We start from the raw sequence: 22,328 nt of genomic DNA on the forward strand, positions 1-22,328 counted from the left end.
AGCCCGGAAGATTATATATATAATGTAGTTTCTTCAACTGTTCTGTGATTTATGGTCATAGTAGTAGAACCTTGATATATTTGAAGTATTGGGTAAATTCAGGTTAGTTTGAAATATGCGACCCTAATCAGATATCTTTGTATTGTAATGCTAATATAATACACTAAAAATGAGTGTTTGGTAACAATATTATAGCAAGTTTGCAGAGATAGTCTTGTTATTGAGTCAGACAACAACAAAATAGGACTATGAAAGGAAAATCTAAGGCATCCTTCAATTTGTAGCAAAATTCATGACATGCTAACTTGGATGTCATTTGCATGTTTTCGACTTAAATTCAAAGCAAAAAAAAAAAGGAAAAAAAAAAAAAATAACATTATCCATTTTAAAACTTAAGGCCAAAACATTTATTCATTTAATTATATTAAATCTGTAAAGATTATATAAAGATGCATCTTTTTATTTTTTATTGAAACTCTGAATCTCAAAATAGGACTTTTCTTCAGAGAATTTAAGTTAATTTTGCAATTTAGGCTGGCGTGTGAATTAGAAAGCTTTTGGTTCATTACTTTTAATGCATACCGTCTTATTTTCGAATATTCGTTAAAATGATTATTAGTCTTAAATGATTCATTAGTGCAGCATGTTTATGATTCAATTGTATATTATCTTTTGAACGCGAATGATCTGTATAACTCACTATTAGAAGTATGGGTGTGTTCGATGGGTGTCGGAAAATACCTGTAATTCTTTCCCTTTTTCTGTAAAAGAAACCATTTGAAATGACCTGAACGCGTATTAGCCTTTTAATCGCTGGCTGAACCTCTGATGCGAAGAGAGGGAGATAAGAAAAACGTGTTTTCCTTGAATAAAAAATATTTTGCATCCTATAAGTTTATCTGTATATAAAATGTTTTTCTACGTAATACAGTTGACATTTGGTGCATGCGCCGCCGGACCTGGTATTGTTATTTTTCCATTCATAAAAGTTGTCATCTCTATTTTCAGCTGCGTCCTCTTGCGCAATAAAAAGAAAAATTCTTATAACACTTGGTTCCCACCCCTCTCCCCTCTCTTCTCCATCTATTAGCAGGAAATGTGATTTTTTTCAATGACGTTTCCTGTTTCTAATTCGAGAGGAAAGCTTGCGTGGGAATAGTTCAGCGCTGGACGCCAATACACATGTTTCAGGAATGTTAAAAGGGATTGGCGGAAAACCTGCTATTAGAAGAAAACAACAAAGAGCGGACAGTGTTGTGCGGGCTTGTTGCAGTTCAGAAAGGGAATCACCTTTCGTCACGATTTTCTGGGTTTTGGAAGGGGAGACGGGCGAACTGGACTTTATAAATACCACCTTTAAATTATATTTGTTGAATATTAAATTAATGGTAATTTTTAATGCTTTGAAAAATATTGTTCGAAATTCGGTTTATTAATTTGCAAACACCAATTTTTCTCCCTTTTTTCATGACATATTGTCCTTTGTAAATACTCAATTTCAAAGAATATTGAATACAAATGACAATGCAAGGACAAATCGTGTGCAACTTAAAATTATAATTACTTTTCATCGTAAATGCAAGCATCATGAAGCGTAAAAGGGTAATTTTTAATGTTAATGTTTGTGTGCAAACGTGAAAATACGATTCATATTTGGCTACAAGGTCCCGAGACTTGCACTTTTCGACGCTGGTATTTCGATAAAGCTGCATTCACACGAGGCCAACTATTGTGCGCAATAGAAGATCACGCCTACCTGAGGTAGATCATATAACCTCAATGGGACAGTAGTATATAGTTGTCTCCTCATGGCAACTATTAACCATTGTCTTATTGTGATCATGTGATCTTTTGAGGTAGGCGTTACCTTCTATTATTACCCACAATAGTTGGCCTCGTGTGAACGCTCTATAAGGGGTAGGTAATTGGCAGAAAAATGAGCTGTTATCACGCCTCCCAATTCTGCGAATAACCCGAGTTCACCTTAATGCTAAATGTAAACGTCTCTTCCTTTCATCTTTCATTTCACTCCTTATTTCACAAAATAAACTCCTCCTGACACAAGCGCAAAAACGCTGACAGCTTCTACTCCGGTAATAAACTGCAAATTTTATATATTTGGAACATACTATTTTTTGAAAATTTTATTTTTTTATGCTGAAATTTACAAGGCAGCGTGTCTTCCTTGTATTGGTTGGTGAAATTATGTTATTGCTGACAATAGAATTGCTTCCCAAATCGTTTTGTCTAATGGTGGGCGTGTAATTGTTTAAAGACTGTTGTTAGAATACATTAACTGAATGTTATTGCTTAGTGACTATCTTTTATCTAGGTATTATGATGGATAAGACGTGGGAATCCAAAGCAATTTTTTTCGATTGATTTACAGCGGTGTCTATTTAATAAATTGCACATTTAAAACAAGCTTAAAAACAATATTTTTATTCGTTTTCGGAAGCTTACTCCTATCAAGGTTGAGCTGGTAGATTGTATGGGAAAATGGAATCCTAAATAAAGAATGAATGAATTTCTTCAAGTTAAGAATTCGATAAATTTCATGCAGTTGATGACTTAGATTGGTGGTCATTGTTGGTATTCATCAATTTACTCAAAAATAAATTTCGTGAGCTTTACTTTATATTGTCAAAGAAGATAAAACTCTTAATTAGGCTGGCAATATCTCCTGCTATTGTTTTGTGATTTTCCGCGTACTTTTAGACGTCGTATAATATTGCCTATAAATTAGACGAAAAACTGGGGGGGGGGGAATGTTGATACCGATATATAGCAGATTTGAAAAACAATGTTGCCCTGGATTTTTTTTTTTTTTTTTTTTTTCTGTTAAAGTGCTTTGTTGTTTAAGAATGTAGGCAACTTTGAATTCTTCAAAATTTGACACATTTTCCGAAATAAACGCTTCAATGCACAATTTTTTTAAATATTTCAAAATAAAAAAAGATATGGAAAGGTTGCAAATTACAGTAAAATGGGGGGGGGGGATCAAAAGCTTATTTAGGAAACAATTTCTGTTCCAAATTCTAATTTAAACATTTTTATTTTTAAATTTATTCTAAATTTCTGCTTTAAAAATTCCTAAAAAAAAATCTTAATTGATAAGAAGATTAGTGTATTAAATCTGATAAGTATTCAGTGAAGAGTTTGTTACCATTTAAATAAAGACATTATTAAAAAAAAAAAACTAACACTTAATTACTTTTACCTTATTTATTTTACTTTTTACTAGTATGACTGGCTGCCGCACTCAACCATTGTTTTTAGAACAGTTAATATTCAGTTAACTGTAATAAATATTCAATTCTACTTCAAATTAAGTTTGCATATTTAAATAGCAATAATCAAAACAGTAAATAGCAAATACGCATGGGATCTGTTTGCTACAATATTTTTCATTAAATTGAAAACAATTTATACTTCTATTCATTCTTCTTAGAGGGAAATTGTTCTGTATATTGTTTGGCATTGTTGATTCTCAAAATCCGGCGATTCCCCATCCAAAATCCCCATCTTTTTACTCTCCTTTCAGTATCGTATTTCCTCACGAATTTCGCCTCTTTTCGCCATCGGCCATCTTCAGTAATCTTTCCTTCCGTGCGCTCCGGGTTTATCATCGCAATGGATGGCCGAGAGCCTTTTAATCAAAGAGTCCTGAAATCGAAAGTCGTTGGGACCACCTGCAACCCCAGGGTTAAATCGACTCTAATTCACTCCCGTCGATAAATCACTCTCCCACTGCAAATAAACATAAATTTCTCCCGATGAGATTTCCTTCCTGGGAAGAATTTCCGAATTCTTCTCATTCGCGCGAAAGAACGAATTCTTTACGGCGAGTACTTAACGTCAGTCATACTGGAAATATGGATAATGCACTGCTAGAAGGTCATTCTGTGGATAGAAATTTTATTTAATGCACTTGTGTGTGTGTTGTGCACTTGTTCTTGCACTTACTGACGATCTTAAGTTTTTATATTTTTTTTTTCGTAGCATTGTGTAAAGCGATGCTTTGGTAATCAATTTGAATATTCAGGAATAAACAGAAAAGGTTTCTTTTTAAAATTTTCGAACGCAGTAGGAATCATCTTTAAAAGATAAAATATTGTTTTTGCAAGACAGTACATGGGGGAGGGTCTAATGTTGTATTATTCCGAAATACATTGCATTGTCACGAGTATCAGATCTTAGTTTGGCTCAATTTTATATTGCTTACTACACATTTTTGTAAACTTTGCACATTTTCTAAAATGGTGAATTATTCCTTCTATTTGCAAATAAAAGGATGATGCATATTATTAACTTTCTTACATATGAAGTACGAAGCGTTAATTCATGCCTGCCGTGTATAACAACATACTATATTAATAATGTACATTAATGTGGCGGTGAGATATGTAAAGTAATTTATGAAATTTTAAAAGGAACATATTGTGAGATGGTTGTTTTCAGCACAATGTAGCAATATCAACGTTGAGATTTTAAGGGATCACACGCTCGAGATCCATATCTACTTGCTCATTCAATCTGCTGGGGGGGGGGATATGAATATTTGGAGATAAAGTATTATTAACTCAGCTGCTGCTCTCGTCATTAAATAACATTTCAGAGTTACGATGCCTTTTTCAAAATAATCATGTAATTTCAAACTGGACATCAGATCGTTTACGATCTACAAATTACTATGGCATTAGTCCTATATTATATGGCATATCATCGTATGCATTATAACTTCGTGGAATGTTATTAATTTTCCAGGTTAAAAATCCGCTTCCTTGATAGACCGTGAGCTCATACTTTCTTTTTTAATATCTATAAAATTGAAATTTAATTTTTCATGTAACAAATAGCTTTCATTGACAAAAAAGTCATTTTTAATGATTTTCCTCCGTCAGCCAATTTGTCTATTCTAACCCATAAAATGAATATGATGATGAAACCAATATTTTGCTTTAAAAAGCTATTTTATTTCCAAATGTTTGAAATCTAGTTAACGGAGTCTATTTTAGTAAAATGCATGGACAATTAATTAGTGTTAAGATGTAAAAATCACTTAATGCATCAAAGTTGTCTACTACCGTAATTATGTTTATTTTGTTTTTATTATTATTATTATTGCTTGTGTTCAAAAAAATTTATTATCTGGATTAATTTGTATCGAACAAAATTTTGTTCAGATATATGAATAAAGTGGTTCAGTAACTTCGTGGCACTTTGCAAAAGCAGATTAAGGGGAGTTAATAACCTTTTTTTTTTTTTTTTTTTTTTTTTCAAGCCTCTTTAAACAAATAATTTACCATCGGAAATATTCGTGTATTTATTTATTTATTTTGTAAGCCACCTGGCTTATCCTTTATCAAGATTGATTTTTTTTTTTTCTTTCAAGATAGAAGTAAATATCCTAAATTTGTCATTCTGAACTGAGGATTTCTTTAAGATGTAGAATTGAAACTGATTGAAATTTCAATAATAATGCAGAAGTACTTTAGTTACACTTGCTCAGTTTTGTTAAAAAGTATTATAATGAAAATGTGATATGATTTTGTAAAAACCACTTGGTCTGTTTTTGTATTGGTTGTGTTTGTAATGTTTGCTATCTTCTATTTCAGAGAGCCCCGCAAGGTGACGCTTTCAAAAGGAGCGACCGGCCTGGGCTTCAACATTGTGGGAGGCGAGGACGGAGAAGGCATCTTCATTTCCTTTATCTTGGCCGGAGGACCCGCCGACCTTAGTGGAGACGTGCGCAGAGGGGACCAAATCCTCTCGGTAAAAATCTTTCTTTCTTTTTTTTCCCCTTTCTTACCAATTTTTGTTGAATTTCTGGAACGTTGTGGGAACTCACTTGAGCAGTTTAGACTGCCGGCTTCCAACAAATTTTGGTGGGTTTTTTTTTTTTTTTTTTTGTTTCTCTGATTAATACATAACTTTAACAGAGTGCGTGATGTCATAAAAAGTGCTTAAATTTGTAAACCATTTTTAAGCAATTTAAAAGTGCTTAAATTTGTAAACCATTTTTAAGCAATTTAAAAGTGCTTAAATTTGAAAACCATTTTTGAGCATTTTAAAAATGCTCAGTTTTGAAAAAACACCCTTAAAAAGTATTGATTTTCTCGAAGTGCCAAGAAAGATTTTTTGTTTTGTTTCTCCACACTTTTGAACACGATAATTTGAAGGCATAATGGTAAAAGCACGTTTACTGGATGTATCTAAGAAGAAAACATACAAAAGTGAAGAAATCCAGGGTAGAATAGATCCAAGGGTTCCAATGAACATTAGGATAACAATGAGTCTTTTTCCCCCGCTCCCTCTTTCTTCTACAGTGTGCGTTGCCGCTTATTGAAACACTGGAATAGTTACTCGAAAGGGGAAGTACGAAATACATACTGTGCCGTACTTGTTGCTGCTCGAAAAACGTTCGAACTTCAATTTTTAGTGTTTTTAGATGTTGAAAAATTTATTTATGCCTGGTAAGTGTAAGAAGAATACGCAGATTGGCCCGATCAACACAAAATGAGAATACAGCAGGATGATTTTGTTGTACCAAAGAAATATATCGAATTTAATAAATTAATTCATTAATTTTAATGGCAATTAATATATTACATCTTGCGAATGAAATATTCTTTACTATCGTCAAATAATCATGTCGTTGAATCGCGGTATTTAAATAATTACAATAAGTTAAGTTTGCGCAACTTAATGGGAATAATAGAGCATTCTCATTATTTAAATAATTTGAATTTTTAGGGGGTTTTTTTCCCTCTTTTGTCGGCTACGTCACGTGTCTGTGCTTCTGGAGTTGCTGGGAACTAATTTATCATGTTTCGTAAACAAGGTTTTCTGAAACTCGATCACTCAAAAGAAATGGCAGATAAGCGGAGATCGAGTAATTACATTTTATCAACCTGCTTGTTTTCCAGAAATCAATCTTATGCTCAATAACACCGTCGCCGGTATTAGATTAAGGGAAAGCGTAACATTCACTCTTTCAGTATTGCTGCCTGTCAGTATAAAGAATTAACCACAAATATTTTGAAGGGAATATAAATGAGAAAACACTGGAGCCCGTAGAAATAGCTATTTAAAAAGAAAATAAGAATAAATTATCACTCTTGGCGTGTTGATTCTTCAATCCATTTCAGCCATTCCTAATCATTTGTCGAATATTTAAGTAGCATTGTCCGTTTAAATCGCACGGGTAATTCGTTTAGTCTTTTCATGGAAATTGGGGGGAGGGGGCATGACTCATTCGCCTTATGTGTTCTAGGGACGCCTTATGTGTTCTTTATTTTACTGAATAATTGGATTTATGTATCTGTAGAAAAGTACAATAATGTATATAATTTATTTTTCAAATCCCTCCCTTGAGTCAGCTATGGCAAACCGCCGATATATTTTGCGTATAGAATCTAACATCATCATATCGTACTTTGATTAAAATGCACACTCAGCATTTTGTGCATTCGATGTGAAACGTAAAATGTATTATTAATCTGCAAATGTAAAAGTACGAAATATAAATTATTTGTCCATTTGAACGCTGTCTTGACCTCGACTTAAATGAGAAATCAATCATTTAAGCCAGATATACTGAAATGCTGTAGAAAATATGAACAAATATAGTTATACACTACTATTTATATATTATAATATTGGTACGCACGGAATAGTTTGCTCAGAGACAAAAAGAAGAGAGATTTATTTAACTGCTAGCAGAGGAGTCAAACAAATGGGAATCAAACATCATATCCTACTTACATCATAGGTATCTGAATCTTAAGCAAACCAGTCCGGGCCTAACAATATCAAAAAATGATGTATAACTATATTTGTCCTACGTTTCTGTATATCTACCTTATGGATGTATATCATTTGGTATATCTGTTGTTTGTTGTTGTTTCTAATGGCTCTTGCCATGGACAAGCCCGCGGTTACGAAGACAGCGATTTAAGCCGGTTTGGTATATCTACTTTCAGTATATCTCCTTTTAAAAGATTGATTTCTCTCTGAAATTGAAGTCAACTTTTTCTAATGCCTATTTGAACTTCATTTCAGTATATCTTACCTCAAATGATTGAAATTGAAGTTAACATTCAGGTGGAAAAATAATTTATATTTCATACTTTTACGTTTGCAGATTAATGCATTTTGCGTTTCGCATTAATCGTGGAAAATACAGAACACGCATCTTAACCAAAAATGGTTCTTCTATCGTAACAATTCCTCAGCCGAACATTGGCAAGCCTTTCAATCTCCCGTTACGCCTGGGCGATAAGGCTTGAAATTAAAGGAAAATCTTCGAGGGGTTCTACAACCTCTGGAATTTTAACTCTCAACGAAAACTTCCAGCTTCGTTGTTTATCTCTGAAGCCTTAATGATATTTCTCTTAAGGTGTTTTGTGCGTGCCGGTTCGCTTTATCGCGAACACCCTCTCCCCACTTCTTTGTTGTTGAAGCGGATTCCTCCTGATCTGTGTTTGGGGAAATATTTTGGTATGGAAGTTCTATTTAACGGCGTGTTAATATCTCCCTAGTCTCTCCCTAGATTCGATTTCTCTGAGGTCCTGTAGTAAACTTTAAATTGTGATTTATTACTTAGGGCACTGCAGTTTTCAGATTGAAGTGTTTTCTCGTGGATTGTGGATGTACGGGAAACACAGTTTCAAATCTATAATCAGAAATGGCACATTTTTGCAGGATTTTATCGCTTTTGGAATCAAATTTTTATCATTCTTCAGGTCGGTTAGACTTTACTTTCTTGTGTACGCATTATAGAAAGAGTATAGTAATATTCAAAAAATTGAAACTCGAGATTTTGACGAATCTCCATGTTTCAGACTTCTCTAAATTCGAAAAACACATGTTTGAAAAATACCCGTTCATCTGTCTGTGACAGAGATAACTCAGAAACGTTTTGAGCTAGACGGTGGAAATTTATTATGAAGTCTTTACACCAAATTTGAAAATTTTGAGCAACATCCCTTCAGAGGAAGCCTATCATTTCAATTATTCGAATATAAGTTAACGCGATTACTAAAAAACGAAGAGAGTTTGGTAGAAAATATTTGGTTTATAGATTTATCATCTGTACTGTAGACTCCAAATTTTGATCCAAATCCCACAAGAAATTCTGTCGATCTCTTCTTTCAGAAATGCGTAAACGCGATAACTCAAAAACGCAGGGACTTAAACATGTCAAATTTGGTTTCCGGATTTTGCGACTTCAAACATAGTAATGTGTCAAAATTTTGTTTCGTCTAAAACACATCTAAAAACGAATCTAAAACATGAATTCTGTTTTCGGATTCTATTAACAACATATCAGAGATTAATTGCCAAAATACTGGCCAAGGATGACACGATAGATCCAGTAAAATTGATAATTTCAAGCTAATGACTAATATTTCATAGCTATTGTACGCCAATTCCATGGAAGGCGTTTTCTGGAATAACACCTTTATTAGAAAATTTTGGGAGGATTACTCCCGCTGGCTTACATAATAATTCTATAATAATTTTAATATTTGTCAGTTTTCGTATAAATTTATTCATTTTCATTGTTCAATCAATCTTGTTTTACCTTTCGGTATTTATTATTCGTTCGTTATTTTATAAAGTTCAGCATTCTTTTTTTTTAAATTATTATTTCAGGTTTTTGTCATGTTTGTGTAGTCTTTTAGGCGAAAGCGTTAGTATATTTTGTTAAAATATAGTTTTCTTAAATTGTGGGCCCAGGATCATAGAAGGATCGTGGGATCAGGAGAACCTGCTCGATTTACTTCTGTTAGATTTTCAAGTATTTGAAAAGAGTCTTTCAAAAAGAAATGTTAAACATTTTGTTCTGGTTCGATAAAAATCAAAAGATTCTATTAAATTTTATATAAATGGATTATTTGGGAATTCACGGAATTGGATGGAACTCAAGCTAGAATAAGCGTGTTTCGCTTATAATCTGTTAAATTGTCCAAATCTGCTTTTAAAGGCATTCGAATAGTTATTCAGTAAAGGACTTACGCGTAAAATTTTGATTAAGTAAATAATAAATATGTCTTCTAATTTGTTAGCTTTTTTTAAATTAAAAAAATCGAGTGATTGTTTTGTGTTTTTAATTTTTATTAAGAATAGCATAAATATAAATAAATTCTAAAAGTCTATTATTGTTGCATATTGCACTTAAAAACGGGTAGTCAAAGCAACTTAACGAAAACAACCGTTCGACGTTCTGAAAATCAATTTGGATCCATTAATGGCAGTTCTCAGATCTGCGTTATTTTTAAATAAAAGAGGAAGCAGTGGAATAAATTTTTTTTCTAACTACGTTTCAAATTTCTTATGAATTAAGAACTCAAGTTTCTTTGCTTTCGTTTATTATTTAAAACACTTAACGATTATCTTTCTTTGTTAAAAATAGATTTGGAACAATAGTTGCTTTGAAAGAATGAAGCAGATCAACTTCTATGTGGTTGATCCTGCTGTCTGAGAAAGTTTAGTTTTGCTTAACCCTTTAAATGGCCATTTTTTTCTAGTCATATTATATTAAAATATTTTTAGGCTTGAAATTAGAATAAGAAAAGGAATTCATTTAGCTTATTAGATAAATTTAATTTGATTAATTAATTTGGTTAATAATTAAGTAACAAATCAAGACACATCATTTTGTCTGAGATAAAGAACTGAAGCATCTAAGTTTCTGACTTACTAAAAGAATTTGTCAGAACTTGTGCCAACCTACATAATTTCATACAAAGATTGATAAATTTGGTGGGAAGCATACTTCCCACGGCCCGAGAAAGGGTTAAAGAAGTATACAGAAACGAAAAGATTATATTATGAAAGTTTTATAGTTGTGAAACATTTTTATTTTCGTTTGATTGCCAGTTATCTTATTTTAAAATAAGAATAATGTATTAAAAAGCATTTAATAATTTCTCCGTTAGTTTGAAAACTTTGCATTTTATTATTGTTTTCTATTTGCAGTGGAATGGTTCATGTTCATTAACTATTTGCACTACTATTTGTAGTGGAATGGTTCATGTTCATTAATATTATCAGAATTAATCCAATTTAAATTGTATTATTAAATATTTCTTATTCTATTTATTATATAATTTAGTTAATTCTGCTTTATTTAAAAGCCTGTTTTATTTTTTAAAAATCACTTAATAAATTTCAGTTTGCTGAAGGAAAAGCTTATATTTAAAAGAAAAATGTTTGCTCTGATATAGGATTTAAAAAAAAAATACTTTTCAAATTTTCAGTCTTTGCTTTTAAACCTTTCGTTATCAACATCTCAGGCGTAAGTCAACTCGATTTTCTTGAGTCCAATACCGCATTTAAAGAAATTCATACTTCTGACGTTTTAGGGGTACCTTTAGTCATAAGATCAAGACATTTTATCTGCAACTATTCCTCTATTTACTTGCTGTAACACATCATCATGACTCTAGAATTCGTAATATTGCCAATCACCCCCCCCCGCCACACACACACATCTTTCATATTATATATGTGACTGGCATTCATATTATGCACTCGTACACATTTTAAGGCACTTCCCTTTTTGCTATCTAGTTATTTTACAATGACAGTTTTTCGAATCAGTTGCAATATCCGGAGGTTAAAAACCCTGTGTTCAAGAACTTCGTGAAACCTCCCGCTCAACGGCCTCAAAAATATGTGAAGTGTTTTCATTATCAGTTTTGTATCAAATCGCGCCATGCACAGATAGATTATATAACGATAAAATTTAATTATATGCTGTATATTTTTCTTTAAAAAAATGAAAAGCTAATTTAGTGTTATGTATGCCAAATGTTTCAAGATGTGTCATACAAATAAACATTTCACGTGAAAGAAATTATATTTTTTCAAATTTATTCATTTTCTTGATATTTGATGTAAGCTACTTCTGACGGAATTGGACGCTAATTTTATACCTCAGTCAAATGATTGCGTTGCTGGGAGGGAGAAAAGTTAACGACGATTGGGCGTCGGTGAAATAATAGGGTTGTCGGTTTTGTTGAACTTGGTACATTCCCCCCCCCCCAACTTCTTATTATTAATATATCTTTAATTGCATGTTATGAAGAAGAAGAAAAGCTGCATTGGCAAACATTGATTTACGGCCGCCTCCTAATAGACTCATTTGATTTCACCTAATTCTGACTTCACACTCACCAACCCTTCAAGTTTATTTATGCTGCTTAGGATGTAAAGATGTAAACGCTATTTTCTGGCCAGACTGCGCCAATTTCAAAGCCAGACTACGCCGTTTAAATAATAAAATTCCTGGGCTGTTGTGGCAATTTTCATCTGAGGCCCCCCTTATAGCGAATGGCTTAACACTTGGAAGGGGGGGGTGCTACACATTTTCAGCTCACATTTTTTTTATTATTATTATTATTATTTTCTTTTACTGTTTACCCTAACAGTCAAAAGTTGAACAACGACTTTTTTACTCAGTTTAAACAATTTGTAAATAAAAGTAAGATATTTGTTTGCAGCATAATCATTGTACCATACCAGGTCTATATTTAGGTACATTTGGATGATTTGCGCAGTTCCGTTTCTTTGAAGTACAGTTCACTACCGATTATTCGGCCTAATGTGGCGGGAGGGCAGACCGGATAACAAAAAAAGCCAGATAGGCCGGAGCTCTGTGAACTCATTTCTTTGCCCACCAATACCAGAAGACAAAGTTTTTATCCAAAACTCACTGTTATAATATGCATTTTTCTCACTTCTTATTAAGTACTAAGCCCACATCTCCAGCCAAGTAGAATGTGAACGCGGCCCTGGCCCGGTGAATCATAGAAACTGTTGCCGGTAGCGTGTCGAGTTAAACTATCAGTATACAGTTTTCTATTTTATGTACTGCATTGCACATTTCAAGAATTTATTACAGGAAAATTAAGTTAAAGGATATAAACGTTCACATTTTAACATGAACTCTGTAATACCCAACTTTAATGCATAAATGAAACATTAACGTAAATTGTAAGCCTAATTCTTAAGAAAATTGACTGAAACTAATTTTATTTTTTACTGATAAATGATTACACAGATATGAAAAGGTAAAATGAGCCTACAGTTTTAGTATTTGAAAAAGTCTTTAATAGATGACTGCTTATGCATTTTAACTCGTAGCAGACGCGCGCTTCCAATGCCTTGGCAATGTTGCCTATGCAACGCCTTGCCTTCCTCATTTAATTATGATAAAAGGAAACTAGGCTGGATAGTCGTGAACCAGATACTCGGGAATATTGCAACTTTGATATCGTATGAAATTATTCTATTTTATATAGCTGATCATCTTATTTTTATTTAATTTTACGTTTTACTTTGCAGGTAAATAACATCGATCTGAGGCACGCCACTCATGAACAGGCGGCTGCGGCCCTCAAAGGAGCCGGTCACACCGTCAATATGATCGTCCAGTACAGGCCCGAAGGTGAGTCTCTTCTACAACTATTGTCCTGTCATTTCGTATTTAGTGTTACTTTTAAGAGATGCACATTTTTTAGGTGAAATTTTTAATCTGAATGGAAGGAAACTTGTCTTTATGAAAAAGCCTTTTAATTGTTAAAAGAAATTATTATAACGAATTCAGTTTCAATATAGCGAATTTAACGAGTCCATCATCGGCATTCAGATAATAATTTTTAACCGGTCAGAATTGCGGCATCCACTTCAGTAGTTCATAGCATACATCTACAGAAGAGATCATTAATACAACAAGCACAAACTACGTTGCATCAGCTGGAATTGAGGACATTCGCTTTCTGCATTTCTTTTACACTTCTCATATGTCGATGAATAATCTGAACTCGTTAATTATTCCAAGGCAAGCACTTTATCTAGACTGCGTGGTGACGGCCTCCTTCGCATTTGCGGCTTTGGGGAATTCCCAGATATGAATTCTGTTAAATTTGATCTATGACTTCTTGTTTAGAATTACGGCGTTGACCTTCTTGCCATCCAAAGGTTCATGGTTTCGTGCGCTGCGCATTCAGATTTTGTACGCACTTAATTCAAAATTAATGTTTTAATTCATTTTTCAAGAGTGAAAATCGCTGGTGATCTTGTGCTTAATAGTACCTTTGCCGACAGTGAAGAGTGATTCATGCATTAAGTTGCCAAAATTTGTGATATTAGAAAAAATCAGATTCACGAATAGTTATTTGCCTCTCCTGTATCGATTTATTCATTTTATCAATGTTTAGATATAATGCTTGTGAATGTATTCAGATTTGGGGGAGGGGGACGAAGAAAATTCTTGTTGGTATACAAATCTACAATATTTTAATATACGATTCGATGTTATTCTACATGAAAGCCGTTGAAATCTAGAATTGAAATAAAAATAGATATTTTCTATCCGCATAACTCGCAAGTTCAGCAGCTAGTGTGTCAAAAGGCTTTAATATTTCGAATTTCTTTTGAGTCCCTTTTAATTGAAAACGGATTGAATGTACATGTGCTAATTCTATTCATGTAAATGTGCTGTGCGTTTTTATATTTGCTAACTTTTATATATGCTATAATTCTATTCATATAATGACTTACTAAATAGGTGATGTATCTTAATTTCTGAATTTGAATTAGGAAATATGATATTGTGAAATCATAATGCTCGGTACAGATCGTTAACGAAAATTAGGTTGTATTGAACAAAATCGAAATGATTGAGACAAATAAACAAAAAAAAGTATAAAATTGTCCGTTTTTTATTATTATTATTATTATTATTTATTTTAGATGAAAGAGAGAGAAATAGAAAGCATAATTATAATTTACTTACACTAATTTCTTTCGACTGCTTCAGCCACACTCAGTCATATTATAGTTAGGAGAAATTATTATTCAGAAGCTACATTTAAAAAAAATGTTAACATGGTTTATAATACTAATAAGTAAAATTCTTGAAAATCCTGGACATTAAATTCATATTCGAGACGAAGAATCGTAAACCAATCCGATGTCCCAGATTAGACTGGGACATCGGATCACTCAAGGAGAAAAGCGAAAATCATTGTCAGCGATGTGACAAACGGTTATTTCCCAACTCGCTTCAACAGGTTGCATTTATTCTGTCTACAAATCAGATATGATCCGACATAAAGATTGATTATTCACATGGTTGTGCATTCTTTTAGTAAGATTCCTTTAAGTAAGTTTTATTGAGGGGCAACGACCCAGATATTATCAGTTGAATAAATGATTCTAAAGAAACGTCTTTTAAAGATTTATTTATCATTTAATTAAATTTACAATATAGAAACATTTTAATTGATTAATCGTCTTAGATTACTAATTTGTTCGCTCGAAATATTGACCCCATTGCATTTCATTGTAAATATTTTTATAATATTAAAATTGTTAAGTTAATATAGTTTTTTTTTTTTACTTGATTATTTGATGATATAACATTGCACATCCTTTATACATAAATATAAAATTGGTATTTCCTGTCATTTAAAAAATATTTTTTTCATTCAAACTCTTATACTTTTTCCCTTGGAATTTTAAACACTACATCTTTTAACACTCTAACTATCAAGATCGCCATTTTGACGGTTTCCAGATTTCATGCTTAGAGGTTTTGATATAATTTATGCATTGTTCTAGAACTTTATGGCAGCTTTTAATGAAATATAAGAACAGTTGCATATTCCTATTCAATTTCTACTCGACCATTTTAACTTCCATAATAAGTATGACTTGTACCTATTTATACCAAGACCCGTCAAAATGACGGCTTTAGAAATTTCAAAATTTATAATGTTTTATGGATTACATATGCAATGATGGACAACAATACGTATTTACGTTGTATACGTATATACATCGCTTTCAGACATTTCCTGGAAACATTTGAATTGCATTTTACATATGAAATTATATTGATTGATCCAAAGTGTTCGGCAACCATTATAATGGATCAATTTTATTCCGATTATGATTCAGTTTAGAAACTAAAAGTTCTAACTGGATATCCTATAACTGAAAATACAAACTATTTTTCTTGCTTTTTATTAATAATTAATGAATTGTTGTAGTAAATATTGTTTTTGCTGAATTATATTCTTTATTTACATAAACTAAGGCAAAAGTTACAATGAAGATCATGATAAAAAAAACTCATCAATTTATCAGGTGTGGCAAAACTGGGTCTATATTTAACATCGGTAGTTCTAGTGTTAAATGTAGATCACATAAATAATACGATGTATGTGGTTTACGTTTGTTGTTATTGTTTGTTGTTTTTCCTACATGTCGATGATTTATTTATATTAATCTAGGTAGTTTCCTATTGCGATGCGTGAGTAAATAGAGCGACACTATTTTTTCGTACCTTACAAGTAAGAATTCGTTTCAAATTCAGCTGTCTTCAAAATAAATATTATAAATTACGTCTTCAAAATCATACGTTACGACGTTTCATCTAGATGTTAATGGCCTGAAACTTGGCAGTCGTTTTGTACCGCAAACGATTTTTCATATCCTTTTGTGCTGAGTAAGATGAAAATAAACTCTTCACTCAATCCTTCAAAAATAAACCTCGGTTGTAGAGGGGAATGACGTCACAAATAGGTATTTTTAGATTCTCCGATGGGCGTAGAATTTCCACCCTCGGCGAGGGGGAAGAATCATATGGACTGTAGGAGGTCGCTTGCCGTATATCATTCTAGTCCGTTTGGAGCCGCCATTTTCGTCTTTTTTTTATGCTAGAAATATTTATAGGAACAAAACTCCTCTGGAAAGTAAACAGTGAAGTCGAAGTGCAAAAGTACCGTAAAAGTTTAATGGATTATATATAAGATAATTATTGGATATTTGCAATTTTTCGCTACCAGTTGGTTCACAGAATTTTTTTTTTTTTTCATTTCAATTAAACCTCTTATGCATAGCTTTAATTTTATTCAAGATTTCCCCAAGAAATTATTTTTGAACACCTAATTGTCTTAAATATTAAAGCCTTGTTATTTTAATAGCCTTACACGTTTTCTCTTTATTGTATACATGAACATTTTAACAAAATCAAATCTCGTAATGCCAATAAATTGTCCGGTTAGCCTTTAATTTTTCGTCTCTGAAATCGCAAAGTCGAATTTTTTGATGAATGCAGTATTTTTCCTTTGTATATTTTATGTAAGAAAAAGTAAAAATTATTCTATATTGTCTTGTTTCACTAGTCAGACATTTGGTGCATAATAATGGTATCGTATTTTATTGAAAAGTAACCCGGCTGAATAGTTGTTAATAATAGATCTTTTTTTGGTAATCATTCTTATTGATGAACTTTGTTTCTTTGTTGCCTTTTATCACAAAATTAGATTATCATTTATAAAGCGTACTATTTAATTTTAAACACATGATGCTTTAGTACTCGTTTTGCTGCTGGAAACGTATCCAAGTATCGTTTAAATCTCATTTTTTAAAAAAAATGTTGAATTTTCGTTTTCATCTTTCTGAAATTTCAGCTCCAAACATAGCATATATTATCTGCATCATAGAGCCAAATGTGTGTGTATAATATATATAATATAATATAAGCATTATTTTATGTGAAGTAGGGCGCAGTTTTGAAGACAGTGAAGACTTTCGATTTCGTGACGGCGTTTTATTTCATTTTGGAGAAGCAGGCATATGTACAAGCGATGAGCACACACACAACACAGAGAGGACTGAGGAAAAAGCTCTTGGATATTTTATCCCTGGTCTTATATAACCTGAGATTTTAATAGGGAAAATATTTCGTTACAGTGCTAATATATTAAGATTTCAATAGGGATTATTTTTGCTACACGCGTCGAAGAGGTAGGGGAAACACGGAGATCTTTTAAAAAAGAATTTTTTTCATCAGCGGTATTTTGTCCGTCCACTCGGAGTGTGGGAAAGTTAGGCATTTAGCCGATTCAGCAATTTTACAAAGCTATTCTTGAATTAAGTAGAGAAAGTGGAATTGGATCACGAAATAAGAGTATTTGTAGAATGAAGTTACTATGGGCTAAATTAAGATAAAATCTTGGAAATTAAATTGAAATTAAGAGTTTAAAATATCATTATATATATATATATATATATATATATATATATATATATATATATATATATATATATATATATATATATAAATATTTCTATAATGTTTTCAAGCTGATTTGAAATGTGATTTGTGTAAAAGAAAGAAAAAAATGAGCCCATCAGCATATGCGCAACTTGTATTGTATACTGATGATATATTGGTATACATGAGTGTGTTTCTTACAAAGATGGCATTTAAACCCTCTCATTCTTAAGGTCTTGTTTAAGTTCAAGTACCACAGAATATTGGAACGTCCTAGTTTCTCTTCCAATGGGGGGGGGGGATCTTTTATCCACTCAGAAGCCGCAATGGCTGCTCTAATTCATAAGGCGTTGATTTACAAAAGAAGTACCCGCTTAATTGATTATTAAGTCAATGCATGATCGATCATCTTTTGAGGTTCTTAGAAAATCTCTCTGTCCCTGACAACCAAGGGGCAAACGTCTCTAACGAACAGATATTCAATCAATCGGACTTAACGAAAGACAGAAGGGAAATTCGCAAGTACCCGCCGTAATTTCGTTAAAAGTGTTTGGGACCTTTCAGTTTTGGTAGAACTGAACTTGGAACACAAAATAATTTTTCTTTTGATTTATTCACTTTAAGCTGCATATCGATGATATGTTTAACACTGACTTCCAGTTGCGAGTTGACTGGCGATTGACAGATTTCCTCAAAATTGTCCTGGCAGTCAACATGTGAAAAAAGATAACTTTGATTTTCTTTTTTTATTATTATTATTTTGATAAAAGTGGAATGATTATTATTAACGAGTACTTAAGTTTTAATTTTCAGTTTACTATTTTAGAGCAGCGCTACTTATTTATTTATTGACTAAATATTTATTCTGAATCTCGGATGATTTGATATATAACGCAATTTCGTAGCATAATGTTTACGTACTTATAGTGGGGCATTATTTGAATAGTTTTTACTATATGTGTTTGTGGAATATAAGTAAGTAGGTTGAGGCTAAGTTTTATAATCTGATTCAATTTTCTTGCATGACTTATTTTTTCTTTGATTTATGTAATTTTATTTAGTAGAGAAAAAAAAATTTAAGCCTGCATTGAAACTATTACCTTTAAGTGCAATATAACTTCTGTTCTACTGTGCTGGTTATTTTTGTAGTGATTGCGGCGCGTTGCAAACAGTTGTTCACACAAGTGTCATTTCGTGAGTATTAATGAACTTTCTGTTGGTAATAGAATATCAGTTTATTCATTTTTTAGAAATATAATCTCCGCTTTAATTTTTAATTTAATCAGGACCCAACAGAATTTGCTTTGTCTTGTTAAATACTACATGTTGACCAGAAAATATCTGCAAAGGATTTTAAAATCGGCTGTACAAGGGAGGAGTTGCTGATAACTGTCAACTTTTATCTTCTTTATGCTTTCTGGTCTGTCCATGATATTGCATTCAGTTCATTCCTTTCTCTCTGTCTGCCAAGCAACAGACCATCTAGTAACCACCCTCTCGACCATATTTCAGCGACTTTATCTCAAAAGACATCTTCGTCTGGAGGACTTTTTACGCCATCTGAAAACTTTTACGAGTGCATGTGTTCGCCCTTAAAAGGTCCGCTTAGGAAAACGTGAAAACCGCGTCACAAACCGGACCACTGAAGTTTCCCACGCACTCGACGCTTATGAATGGACGTGGAAGGAATGCTAATGTCCATTTCCTTGAGATCAGGAAAATGATGTAAACTAGTTAGAATCGGTTCGAATCGGATTTAACATCTTCACTTTTTATACCCCTCTCTTGAAATTGACATTTATTGGGATACCGATTTAAATGATATAAATTGAATGTTATCGTTATCTTAAAAGCTGAAAAAGAAATTCTTGCCCACTATTATAAACTACTTGCGATCTACAGATGAAAAGTTTTAGCATATTAATGTAAGGCTCTGAACACGTGCCTGCTTGAACCGTGCCATCATCGTTGCCGTTTTCATGGCCGTATGATTTCACAGAGCGATTATCTCAATTAGCAAGCTTAGAATATTTCTCCTGACTTAGGTTTTTGACTATCAGTGCTTTAACAGCTAAGTAAAGAAACTGAGAAGCACCTAATAGTTATAATATCTCATCGCTGTTCTACGATGCGAAATGAAGCGGAATCTCGTTTTCCACGAAATGTTTTCTTTCTGATATTTATTCACGCAAAAATTGACAGCTTTTAATTATCCTTGCAGTCATCTGCTCCAATGATATCTCCTTGCGTCATCGGGCATCATCTTGCTGTATCGTAAAGAATCCTCTTTATTAGGCGAATTAAAAAATCTTGCGAATACATGCGAGGGATATTCAGAGCTATACGCATCTAAGCGTGCTAACTCGTCGTAGAGCATTTTCTGCTTGGCTTATTGAGTGTTAATTTTAGCAAGATAATGATTTTTTTAATTGGAATAGTTAATATAAATTGCATGAAGGAAAAAAAAATAATTCAAAACACTCTACAGAACACATTGTTGGACCAAGAATTATTTAATTTGACGCAACTACTTCTCGTGTAGTAGGTATTCATTGATTTGATTTGCAAGATTTTGCATTTTTAATAAAAATTGTTTTTAACGTGTTTCCCCTTGATAACCTAAGAATATATCATTGCTCAAAAACAATATTTACACCGCTTATGTAAGTTTCCCGTTATTTCAATCTTATTTTCATATTTTTTTAAAAAAAATTTAATAAATTTTTCGAAAGTTATACTGCATTAATGCAATAGTTTTTTCCCATTCATTCGCTTTTGAAATGCTTAATATCAATAGTTTGCTCAATTGGCTTGTCAGCTTTCAAATATATCTTCTAATTCAAAAAATGTTATTTTTTTGTGTATTAATTTTTAAGGCTTGCTTTCATACGTTTGCTCAAATTTAACGGATGTTTCTATCATTTCATACCATTTTCATATAATTTTATGAATTTGTAAATTTATTTTAGAAGTGTCAGTAACATAGTATTTTACATATGTAAAAATCTCTTTTAACATGTTAAGTTTTTAGGCTTTTTCCAAATAACGTAATATACAAATCGTTTCATACGGATAACAGCTGGTAAAATCAGTTGACTAAGCCAAGGCAGGGGATTTCATTTTCTAGTATTATCTGAAACTCCATTTGTAACAGTAATAGTACAGAATTAAAAAAATAAGGCTTTATCAATAAGAGAAGAAATTTAGAAATCGCGATTAATTATGACGTGCTGATATCTTGGTGCTAACGTTATATATCTTATACTCTAAACGAGCAATTCTTGTGTGTATATATTTCATGAATCTCAGAAGTGGCTCTAATTTGGATCAAATTTTATATTTAGATAAGGTTTTATTTTTTTAAGTTTATCTAAGAGATGTTTTTCTTGAAAAAAACGCGATTTTACACAAATAAAAATTTTGTATAATTAAATATTGACATGTGGCTGGCTATACATAACTTGCATAAGCGTATCAGATGGAATAGTGGTTAGGGCTTCGGACTCCCATACATTTTTCTCATGTTCAATCCCGCGTTTACAGTTCAATTAGATTTCACTTATAACCTTAGACAACCCATAGGATAGGATTTTACAAAAAAAAAAAAAAAAAAAAAAAAAAAACTTGCAAAGCGAAGCGTGATCACCCAGATACTATATATTTTTTATTTGTTGAAGCATATCCTCAGTAAGAAGAAGGCTTATTTTTGTGCCTGCGACTGAAATCTCTAAAGATGGGAATACTTTCAGTTGCTCTTTCGATTTCGTGTTAATGCGATTAAATATAATATATACATTTTCCTTCAGTTTCGCTTTGCTTTTAGCGCAACATAGACGCTGGAATTATCGTCAATCCTTATCAAAGCTTTGTCAATTCTTCAAACTAAATCCTTTCCTATTCTATTATAAACCTGCTCATGCATACTTATCTAATCATGTCTATTATCTAAAAATAAATTTTTATCAATCTGTGCTACGAGAGAATTTGAGCATCGACTTTTTTTAAAGCAGATTTGAACTCGCAGCTTCATTATCTACGTAATTTTATTGTTATTCGACTTGAGCAATTTAAAGGAATATACGAAAAGGCATAAACGAAATTTTAAAGATTTCGTATCTGTCAAGACTATGCATACGATTGCTTTTTGGATGGATGTTTTTCACTAAATCGTACATTTTGAGTTTTTATATTTTTTCCAAATCAAATGATGCACATGACAATCTCAAAACCATTACAATTTTTGGCGCTG

At 32.3% G+C, this 22,328-nt stretch overlaps 1 protein-coding gene across 6 annotated transcripts in view; it reads left to right on the top strand.

Moving 5' to 3' along the window:
* The window catches only part of LOC129968742 (disks large 1 tumor suppressor protein-like), a 294,351-nt gene that overhangs the window by 255,165 nt on the left and 16,858 nt on the right, over positions 1 to 22,328 (top strand). For all 6 annotated transcript variants that reach the window (XM_056082941.1, XM_056082944.1, XM_056082943.1 and 3 more), the window contains 2 exons: positions 5,619 to 5,775; positions 13,357 to 13,459. In XM_056082941.1, coding sequence (XP_055938916.1) covers positions 5,619 to 5,775; positions 13,357 to 13,459 — 260 coding nt within the window. The remainder of the gene's footprint in view (positions 1 to 5,618; positions 5,776 to 13,356; positions 13,460 to 22,328) is intronic.

The sequence above is a fragment of the Argiope bruennichi genome, chromosome 5 (assembly GCF_947563725.1).
Source record: "Argiope bruennichi chromosome 5, qqArgBrue1.1, whole genome shotgun sequence".
In the NCBI taxonomy this organism is placed as follows: domain Eukaryota; kingdom Metazoa; phylum Arthropoda; class Arachnida; order Araneae; family Araneidae; genus Argiope; species Argiope bruennichi.